The 11,214-nt window shown below is 39.5% G+C and overlaps 1 protein-coding gene across 2 annotated transcripts in view; it reads right to left on the bottom strand.

Moving 5' to 3' along the window:
- Positions 1 to 1,281: 1,281 nt before the first annotated feature.
- Positions 1,282 to 11,214, bottom strand: part of DNAJC13 (DnaJ heat shock protein family (Hsp40) member C13) — a 118,460-nt gene continuing 108,527 nt past the window's right edge. Inside the window, exons 55-57 of one of the 2 annotated variants that reach the window (XR_010343451.1) lie at positions 8,614 to 8,713; positions 3,022 to 3,130; positions 2,046 to 2,130 (exon numbers count right to left, since the gene is read on the bottom strand). Coding sequence is in view for 1 of the 2 variants with exons in the window: in XM_064378695.1 (XP_064234765.1) it covers positions 2,024 to 2,130; positions 8,614 to 8,713 (207 nt within the window). In the remaining variant the exon portion in view is untranslated. Of the gene's footprint in view, positions 2,131 to 3,021; positions 3,131 to 8,613; positions 8,714 to 11,214 lie in introns of both variants that reach the window. The other variant, XM_064378695.1, reaches the window with a different exon arrangement.

The raw sequence follows: 11,214 nt of genomic DNA, 5'->3' as shown, positions 1-11,214 counted from the left end.
ATGGTCCAGCTGGCTCCTCCCTGGGTCTCAGGCTGGGTTCTCTCTGGACCTTTATCCCCCAGCTGTATCAGACAACTCCCCACCCCTCCAGGTGTCTTATATATACTTTCCTGTTACCCTGCTCAAGCTGTCTCACTTTTATATCTATCTTAGGACTAAGGCAAATGGCTTCATGCTTAAATCTCAGGTAAAGCCTCCACCCTGAAAGATCAAAACTCAACTTTCCCCATCACATACATTTGCTTGACATTGCTCTTGTCTTACTATAATGGCTCAGAATATAGACTTCAGCGCCACATAAGAGTAGTTTTGATTTCTTACTCTGTAACTTACTAGTTGTGTGACTTTTAGTAAACTGCTTTACTTCTCTGAACCTCGTGTACTTCACCTTGAAGATGGGAATCATATCGGTACCAGGCCCATGGGTTTGCTTTGAGGTTTAACTGGCCCACAGGTTTGTTCTGAGGATTAAATGAGGTTATACAATACTTGGCAGACAGTAAATATTCAATAAAGGTTAGCTATTATTGGCATCTAAACATCGATGATTGTGAATTTACAGGCCTTTATTATATTCACAATACTTATATTCTTAGTATTTAAAAGAAAATATTGCTATGTTGATTTATGCTCTCCTAAATACCTAATCCCAATTTAGCTGTTATAATTTCTTTTAGTGAACATTTTTATGGCCTATTGTCTAGAAACTAAAACACTTCCATAAACATATTACTCCATAATCTGTGAGAGATGATAAACTTGATGCAAAAGTTTGAATTAGTGATTTGTAATAGAAGTAAGTAAGTTTCCATTTTGGCTGTTGTTACACATCAACTGTAAACTAGGTTCTTGGTTTGAAAGGAATCTTGGAGGTGTGGGTGTTTCCCCATTCTTTAAGAACTATTTGTTTACATTCTCCATGTTTATAGTTTCTTGCAGTTTGTGGTCACATTAGAAAAGCTATGTGCTGAGAGTTGTTATTTGAAAAATCTTCTGGCTATTGTCCTTAAAAAATACTAGAATTAATGTTACATTAATTCACACATTATTAACAGCCTGACCCATTCCTGAATGTTGTATGAAAAATAAATGAGATGCTGTCTGTGTTTGGAAACTTAGATGTGGCTGAAATATTAAAGTAAGTTAGTTAGGAATGATTAGATATGTCAATGCAGTTGTCTATATGAGGAGACACAAATGTAAGATAGTCTGTTTAATACTTCATCTTAGAAATAAAGATATGAGGTCTTCAAAGGGAAAGATTAAACTAGAACAGATATATATCATTAACAAAGCAGTCAATTCCCTTTATTTTTAAAATTTTATGTACACATATGAATGATCTGTATAATATACATTCAATATAGAAAGCTTTATATATTTGATAGTGTATAGAACATTTCACAATTACACTAATCTCTTACATAACATCTTGACATCCACTTTGAAATTTTTTTGCACAAGCTCCTTTTCATTCAATTTGGTAAAGCCAGTTATACATACTAATGAGTACTGTGAGCTTTCAGGTTAATGATTGAGGATACCAGTGAAGGGGTGCAGGGACAAAACCTAATAGTCTTGGATGGTGGGAGGAGGATGGTCACATAGACTTGATGCAGGAGAAGAAACTATTCTTTCCTGGGGAAAAGTGACTTAGCCCAATTTTTGTTGACTGTAGCTCAACCCTACAGTCATGCTAATTCAAAAAAAAAATTACAAAAACTAGGAGGAAAGTCTGTCTTTTTGATTCACAGTTTTGTAAACAGATATAAAGGAACAAAATGTGCTTACATACACCAAGAAAAAAAAAAATTCTTGTGTACCCACTTACGTTGATCCACAGAGTGCTTTCTTATAATGTGATACAATCACTGACTTTTTTCCTAAAAATATATTTATAGAAAAAGGAATAACACTGTCATGAAACCAGGAGAAAGGCAGTAAGAGTTTGCTTCAACATATCAGCTGGAGGAATGTGGACTCGGCACTGGCCTTTCAGCGTTTATTGTCTCTTGTGAATATTTCAAGTCTGATAGCCAACGTCACCTGCCTCATGGTCTACAGGAGGTGGCAGGTTAGACATGACTGATGTGGATGTACCTGCGGTAAGGTAGCCGGCAACTCCAGGTCCTGCAAGAGAGAAAGGAAAACACACACCTCTAGAGAGAGAGTCTAGTGCAAACACTGACCTTTATAATAATGTCAGAACCTGCTCAGGCACTCCATCACATGAAACTAATAATCTATTTCGATGACCTAAATGTACAGCTATACCTTAACAGCTACATAGTACTATTTTCAAGTTTGCCCATACTATAGACTAGAAATCGTTTCAAAATGTATGCTGGACAGTAACACTGGTGTGGAAATATGGAAAAAAATTTTCCTTCTTACATTTGGGAAGTTCAGTCTTTCAAAAAATTCTGAGCACTGAAAAGAGCTATGTCAAATGGGAAAAATGGAAACAGACAAAAGAAACTACACTCAGTCCATCCAAAAGTCCTGTGATGAAATTCAGCATTAACACTTCTGTCAACACTCTAACCTATTTTCATTTGGTGCAAAGAAATGCTATTGTAACAAGTAACACCAAATGAACAAGGGTTGCTACACCAAGGACTCTGAGAAAGAAAAGGCAGGCTCTGGATATCCATCTGTCATAGGTTAAAACAAGAATGCTATGTGAAAGGGTACTGATATTTTAGTCTTCTATTTCTCCCTTGATTCTAAGTTTCTATTGCATGAAAATGCCATATATGCCAGCATTTATTGAGATGTGTCCTATGGGCATAGTAATGGCTTTAGCCCTCTAGAGTTTACACATTGCATAAACATTTAATTACATCTCAGAAGCACTGCACAAACCAACAAGTACTTGCAAGGGACAATGTAGCGTAATATTGCATACTGAGCAATAGTTTTAGCTGAAATTGTAGGAAACAAGGCAAACAACTAAACATTGAAGGGTTAGGACTAGAAAGGCAGTGGGAACGGCATGCATTTAGCAAAACGTTTCTCTACCTGCTTCAGAGAGCTACACAGAAGTTAGCAAGCTGCCTGGCAGAGCGGATCTAAAGCCCGCTCCTGAGGTGAAGGGGGCTGCTGCCAGTTAGAAGGGAAGGAGAGACACCTGAGGGGAAAAAAGAAATATAAGCAGCAAGGGAAGTTGTGAGGAACTGCAAACAGCAGAGTAGTTTGATGAAGGCAGAAATAGGGATTGGTGGAGGACAAAAGGCCACCATTCAGATTCATCTTGTTTTGACGGTAAAAGTACTGGTACTGTGGATATGAAATGGCTTATTCAGACATATGGGCAGAGATGACTCAGCCTGTGTGAGCTGTAATTGAAGCCAATCAGAGTGCCCAGCTACTTGGAACGCTGTACTTATAAAACCCTTGTACTAGTAGAACTTACAAAAAAATATTTCCCCTTTTTAAGGTAGTGTGGGGGCCTGCATCTATCAATTCCTGCCTTGAGCCAATCAGGATGCCAGCCTTTTCACAGTCTGCTCATGGAAAAAGGCCACCAGGTCAGCAACCCCCACTGGCAACGCAGTTCAGAGCTACAGCAGCACCCCGTGATCATTTCCCACCCATCATCATTTTCTGAACTTTAGGCTGTAGCATGATTACCGCAAAACCATATAGTAGGTCTCATCAAAGACGTAATCCTTAACAGTAAGACCTCAAACACTCCAGACTGTGTGGTTTCTGAGCAATTGATTGTGGGCTCAACTTGGTTTCTATCAAAATAGGCTCTAAGATCAAACCATGAATGTTACGTCTAAAAGTGGATTAATGAAGCAGTTCTCAAACTGTGTGCTGAGGCACGCTGGAGCACTGCTGGATATTTATTCCCTTCGCCCATCTTTGTGTGTGTGCTTTTAAGAGATGGGGGTCTCACTATGCTGCCTTGAACTCCTAGGCTCAAGCAACTCCCCTGTCCAGACCTCAAACTCCTAAGCTCAAGTGATCTTCCCACCCCAGACTACTGAGTAGTTGGACTCGGCCTGTCCACATGGACCAGAGGTGCGTGCCACATCGCCCAGCTAACTGCTGGGTATTTTAAATTTGAAACACAGTGCCATCTGCTGACTACCATACAAACAACTACTTTTGAGTTGTCTTGCAGTAACTTCATAAACTTATTAGGTATTTTTAGCACCATCATTTGCCTCTTTAGGAAAGGTAAATCAAAATCAATTTCTGGATAGTTCTACAAAGTCTGAGATGTTCTCCCCAGGCCCCTGGCCTCTCCTTGAGGATGTGTCTGGTTTCCTGGGGCTAAAAGGTGTCGCCTGGTCATTAGCATGAAAAAGAGCAGCTGTGTTCTCTCCAAAGAAAGATGGGAAGAGCAGAGGGTGCCAGGAATGGACATGTGGCAAGATTTCACAAGGCTGGACTTCAGAGAAATAAGATGAAAAATTTACAAAGAATCCCACAGAAATGAATTGGTTACCATGATAAAGTATATACATCAAAAGTTCATCACCAATTCTAGCTCCTAAAAGCATCTTCACCCTGGCCTTTGTTCCTTTTCCTGTTGTTCCTTCTTTTGCTACAGATTTTCTAGGTGAGGTAATTTGAGAATTTTCACTGTTGAAATTATTTTTATGGGGCCCTGAACCGTCAGCACCAAGCTAGTGTAGAACCTAATAAATGACTAAGTAATCAAGGGCCCTGGATAATGAGCAACCACAATTTACGTGCATCACAGGAAAAATTCCACTGAGGAAATTTTAAATAAGCATTTATCATAAAACAAAATAATATGCCAGGCTAGAGAACCTATGGAAGTATGTAGTCTAATTTATCAACGTTGAATAATCCTACCTAGGGCTTTAAAATTTTCCCAAATCTTGAGCATGTGAGTGAATGACATTTACTCAGCAGCCAGAGAGAAGAAAATGTACTTTTGGTCATTTTGATCTTACTTTGAAGTGGTAATTAACTCCTTTATCTTTCTCCATGTCCTAAACAAAATCCACCTAATTTGCCAAACTCACCTAAAAATTGGTGAGTTTGGCAATCCTAAGAAAGGATTGATGATGTGTGTTGTCACAGCACCCTGATTTCAATGATTACAGAAGGGTGGGTACAATCTGTATCTTCTGAAGTTTGGGAGTAGCACAGGGTACACTTTAATTAAATGTAATTCCAATTAAACACAACACTATAAATTCCTGGAGGTCCACATCATGGTATTTTATCATTATTAAAACTACATGGCCCTTTTATCAAACACGTGATGCACAATACATCGATGAAAAGCTCAAACACAAAAAACATTTGGCAACTCAAGCAATGAGCACACATCAATCCAACTGGCGGTAAATTTACCTAATTTATCTCTTAATTTGCCTACATCATTGGTAGAGGAGGATGTAGGCCTGACATCTTATATACTACAATTTCAGGCAGACAGCAAGAGTTAGGAGCTTTAACTTCTGAAATGGAGTTAGTTTTCTCATTTTTAATGTAATCTAATTCATTTTTTTTTTTTTTTGAGACAAAGTATTGCTCTGTTGCCCAGACTGGAGTGTGATATTGCAAACTCAGCTCACTGCAACCTCTGCCTCCTAGGCTCAAGAGAGCCTCCCGAGTACCTGGGACTACAGGCATGCACCACCATGCCTGGTTGAATTTTTGTATTTTTTTTTGTAGAGATGGGGTCTTGCTGGGTTGCCCAGGCTGGTCTGGAACTCCTGGACTCAAGCAGTCTGCCCACTTTGGCCTCCAAAGTTGCTGGTATCACAGACATGAGCCACTGCACCCAGCAAGTTAGTCCTTTCAAACAGGACAGACTAGATCTAATGAAAAAGTCTCAAGCAACTAACATCAGTACAAAAGAGCATCCCAGATTGATAACGTGCCCAAGATTTCACAATTCTGGGGCCAACGATGCTTACAGCTTGTTCAGACTGTTCTACATGGACGTGTCTGCAGGCTTCAGTAATACCATCTGAAAGACTCATTATTCCCAAATCCCTTCCCAGTAGGGTTTTATACCATCTCCCCACTTGGCCAGGCCTGTACAGAACTTGCTGCCCTTTAAGGCAGCCCAGGAATGAGAAGAAATTTGTGTATCCCAGCTTTTCTTTTTCCCTAACCTTCTTCCAACCCCTTCACAACCACTTTTCATATCTTATTCAGAAGGCGCCCCACAGATCCAAGTAAAAGAAAGGCACAGACAAGAAGCTTTTTACTCCCTGTACCTTTTCCCTGTAGTTACTAGGGCATGTGGATGGGGGTTAGGACCAAATGAAGTCCAGGTCTCTGAAGATAAACCCATGCTTCTTCTGGATTCTAACCACAGACCTTTTGGTTCATATCATCAGTAAGTAAAGGACACGTGTTTTTTATTTCATCAAGTTAAGTCAAAGAATGCTAGGTAAGACAGAACTAAAAGAATTAGAAGAGGCTTTCCTGTAGAGAAGCTTATAATCTATACATTAGTATTCTTCAGGGCCAATTTACTCTTAGTTAAGAAAAATAAAGCTGGACAGGTACAGTGGCTCACACCTATAATCCCAGGATTTGGGAGTACAAGACGGGTAGATCATTTGAGGCCAGGAGTCTGAGACCAACCTGGCAATGCACACCTGTAATTCCAGCTATTTGGGGGGCCGAGGCATGAGAATTGCTTGAACCCGGGAGGTGAAGGTTGCAGTGAACTGAGATCATGCTGTAGCATTCCAGCCTGGGCAACAGAGCAAGACACCATCTCGGGGGCGGTGGGGGAAGCCAGGCGTGGTGGCTCACACCTGTAATCCCAGCACTTTGGGAGGCCGACGTGGGCAGATCACCTAAGAGTCAGGAGTTTGAGACCAGCCTCTACTAAAAACACAAAAATTAGCCGGGCATGGTGGTGCATGCCTGTCATCCCAACTACTTGGGAAGCTGAGGCAGGAGAATGGCTTGAACCTGGGAGGCAGAGGGTGCAGTGAGCCAAGATTGTGCCATTCAACTCCAGCCTATGCAACAGAGCCAGACTCTGCTGCAAAAAAAAAAAAAAAAAAAAAAAAAAGAGGCCAGGTGTGCTGGCTCATGCCTGTACCACCTGAGGTCAGGAGTTCGAAACCAGCCTGACTAACATGGCAAAATCCCGTCTCTACTTAAAAAAAAAAAAAAGAAAAAGAAAAATTAGCTGGGTGTGGTGGTGCACACCTGTAAGCTACTTGGAAAGCTGAGGCAGGAGAATCGCTTGAATCCAGGAGGCAGAGGTTGTGCCACTGCACTCCAGCCTGGGTGACAGAGCAAGACTCTGTCTCAAAATAAATAAAAAAAAATAAGGCAGATTTTTTTCCAATCATACCATCATATACACAAAGTAATTAATGTAATGCCATGAAAATGTGCTATGTAAACTTTTGGACAAAGTTTTTAGAGTACGTATAAGAACAAACTCCTACTTAGAAGCTACAGCTTTAACACCAAATCTGAAGAGAGATATGGGATAGACTAAGACCACACACTAGGTATTTTTCTCCATATATATGAGGGGTAGGGGATGAAAAAGTTAAAATGAAAACCTATGACACTGTTCTGAATAGGACATGACCTGCAACCAAAGCACTGCATGTTTATAAAATTTAGGACTCTCCTCCAACTTTTGGAGTGTTAATATTAGAGGTCATGGGGAAGAAAAAAAAAAAGCTTAAAATTAAAACCAGGCAGAACTTCCTCCAAAGTCCTTAATTTTGAATATTCAAGATCGAGTCTTCATGATTTTATAAACTTCTATACTAGCAATCAAGATTATAAAAACAATCACAATGGCTTAGAAATGCTGGGTGATAATTTTTTCTCTTAGTTAATCTCTGGTTTCTCTTAGTTTATCATCTCTCGTTAGGAGAGAATGCAGGGCTGATATATTTTTATATACTACAATTTGAGGCAGACAGCAAAAAGCGCCTCATATTCCTAAGGTTAATTTCAAATTAAAAACTTTTATACGAGACAAGATATTGCCTCTTTAGCACTCAGCAATAGTCTGACTTTCTTATGTTGAAGTCTATATGAAAATGACTATTCCACAATTATGCAATTAGTGTGTCAAACAAATGTTCTGAGTTTTAAACCTAAGATCTTTTGAAACCAAAGCAGTAAAACATGCTTTCATTCATGATACCTACAGATTCCACCCCCATAAAATTCACATCCTAATTATTTACCAAAACCATAAACGAACTACTGGCAACTTAGGAGAGTATCATACATATAATTATACATATTTGGAGCTTTAATCTGTTATTCTGACAGATATGGAACAATGACATGTTTCTGATATTGATATTCCTCAGCAGGTATTCATTCTCTTTACAAGATAAACACTTTAATACAGACATACTCCAAATATAGTCTATGACCCAATTAATTGGATCAAAACTGAGCAAAATACATGGCTTTAGTCAGTGCCGATTCAACCTAACAGTTTGCATGCTATATAAAGCTAAAACCAGAGGTCTACTACATGCTCATAGCACCTCTAAGAAAGGTCAGCTAGTAGCCTAGGAAACACTCTGAACACAATTTTAAGTCTATTTAGGGGAAAAGGAAGGTCCAGGTGGCTTCTCTCAGGTGTCTTACAATAACCAATTAGGTATGGCTTACCTGTGAGGTATCCTGCTGTTTGTGACTCAGAAATGAACAAATCATGTTTCTGATCTTTGAAGGCACTCCAGACTGAAGAACGACACAGGATTTCATTCACCTAGGAAAGTAGAGCAAGCCCTTTGAACATAAAATTAAGGACTGGATGTTGGAAGACAAAAAGAAAAACCAACTTCCAAAGCCACAAAGAAGGCAGTCAGTGAGGAAAGACCCAAATATGCAGCAATAACTAGCATTCATCAAACACTCCATAGCAGGCCCTGTGCCAGACACATCTCATTAAAGCAGACCCAAAGAGGTCCTCAAGTCAGTCATCCCTTTAAAGCTGACTCTATTATTTGAACCTACAATTACTGACATATGTAATCCAAGCAGAAAGATTCCTATGCAGAGTATTTTCTTATGACAGTAACAGATGACTGACAGTGATGACTGACAGTGATGGGCTGATGAGCTATTCCCAAGGAAGGAGTTTGGGGAGAAGATACTGCCAAGTTGAGCTAAAACTTAAAGCAGTCTTTCAAATTATAAGCTGTGACCTAAAGAGGTTTATGAAACAATCAGGAGGGTTGTGAACAGCATGCTTGAAAAAGTAAAACTGGTCAATATAGAAAGCATCAGAGTATCATAAGTAAAATGGCTACTATTCTTTGAAATACATACATATATGAGTATAAATAATACATATGTGGGAATGTGCACTAAGCTAAGATGAAAGACATTTCTGTGTGACACTAGCAAACATTCAAGAAATACCAATTTAGTGACATCAATGTTCTTATCAAATATTTAACGAGCACCTCTTTTTTTTTTTTTTTTTTTTTTTGAGACGGAGTTTTGCTCTTGTTACCCAGGCTGGAGTGCAATGGCGTGATCTTGGCTCACCGCAACCTCCGCCTCCTGGGTTCAGGCAATTCTCCTGTCTCGGCCTCCTGAGTAGCTGGGATTACAGACACGCGCCACCATGCCCTGCAAATTTTTTGTATTTTTAGTAGAGATGGGGTTTCACCACGTTGACTAGGATGGTCTCGATCTCTTGACCTCATGATCCACCCGCCTCGGCCTCCCAAAGTGCTGGGATTACAGACGTGAGCCACCGCGTCCGGCCTATCGAGCAGCTCTTAATGTGGCAGGCACAGTGAACACAAAGATGAAAAAGACAGACTGTCTCTGAACAGTCTGTCAGACTCTATCTAGTAGGGGAAACAGTGTCAAATAATTTTGTGGTAAGAATTAAAGTAGGGTTATACATGGGGACCATGTGAGTCCAAGGGAGGGGGCACCTGCTCCAGCCTTGGAAAGAGGCAATAGTGGAAGTGATTAGCTGTAAAGCTGGTAAGGGAGTTCCTATTTGGAAACTACTATAGGTCTTTCCTCCCCTCCCTTGGGTGTTGAAAGTGGATGTCAAGATTACTTTGCTAATTTCATTACCAGGAATCCTGAGGCAAGTTAAGGACAAGACAACTGCCTCCAAGTGGTGCGCAGGAGAGCCTTTGCTTGGCATTTAGAATACTCATAGGCAAAAACCAAGAAAATACTTTAAAAAACACACCAGATAATGACTGCAGCAATATATGCTGCCTCTCTTCTTTAATATCATTTTAAATCATTTAAATGATCATACTGATAGAATGACAATGGCATGAAAAATGTTTCTTTACTGGAAACATACAAGTTGAGTAAATTCACTACAGTAAAGCTGTAGTTGAAGTCAATTAAAAGCTATAGAACATTAGTAGGGGAAACAACCCAAATGTCTATCAATAGATGAATGCATAAACAAATGGGAGCATTTACATACAATGATATATTTAGACATGAAAATGAAGCATCAATAACATGGATGACACTTAAAAACATCTAAGTGACAAGACAGACACAAAGGGTCACATACGTACGATTCTATTTATACGAAATATGCAGAAGAGGTAAATCCAGGGACAGAAAACAGACTGGTGGGTACCAAACGCTGGGAGGAGGAGGAAAGGGAGAGTAGCTGCTGAATGGGGACAGGGTTGATGAAAGTGTTTTGGAACTAGTTATGGTGGTATTTGCACAACACTGTTAATGTCCTAAATGCCAATTACCTGTTCACTGTAAAATGGTTAATTTTATGCTATGTAAATTTCATCTCAAAAAGAAATGAGCATTAGTAGATGGGGCTACTTAGTAACACTGAATGAGGAACTCCTTAGAGGCAAAAATAAAAATAAAACCAGGGAGGAAAATTAAATTACTGAACAGGCCCAAAGTCAGCAAATACATGCAGGTGAAATACATTAATACATATAGGAAAAACAAAGTCACAATAAAAGGGGGAAAAAAAACACCCCATTTTATAAGCACCAGAAAGAGGAAATGAAAACAAAAAATTATGTTCTACATCTTTTAAAATGGCATTATGGGACAGTTAATGAATTTGGTTATTACTACCCATGAGTAACTCCTAGAGCTGAAAGTTAATCTTAACCAGTACTAAATGCTGCATATCCTATGCTAAAGGTTTCCAGCATTTTCTTCCTGAAATGTACAACATGCCATCACCATACAGAAGAATCCTCCTGAATAACTACTGAGTATATGATTTATGCTTGTTCGTCA

The sequence above is a fragment of the Aotus nancymaae genome, unplaced genomic scaffold (genome assembly GCF_030222135.1).
Source record: "Aotus nancymaae isolate 86718 unplaced genomic scaffold, 86718_ANA_hifiasm-v0.15.2.pri h1tg000019l, whole genome shotgun sequence".
In the NCBI taxonomy this organism is placed as follows: domain Eukaryota; kingdom Metazoa; phylum Chordata; class Mammalia; order Primates; family Aotidae; genus Aotus; species Aotus nancymaae.
The sequence above is the reverse complement of the archived record's forward strand: the minus strand, read 5'-3'. Positions and strand labels throughout refer to the sequence as shown.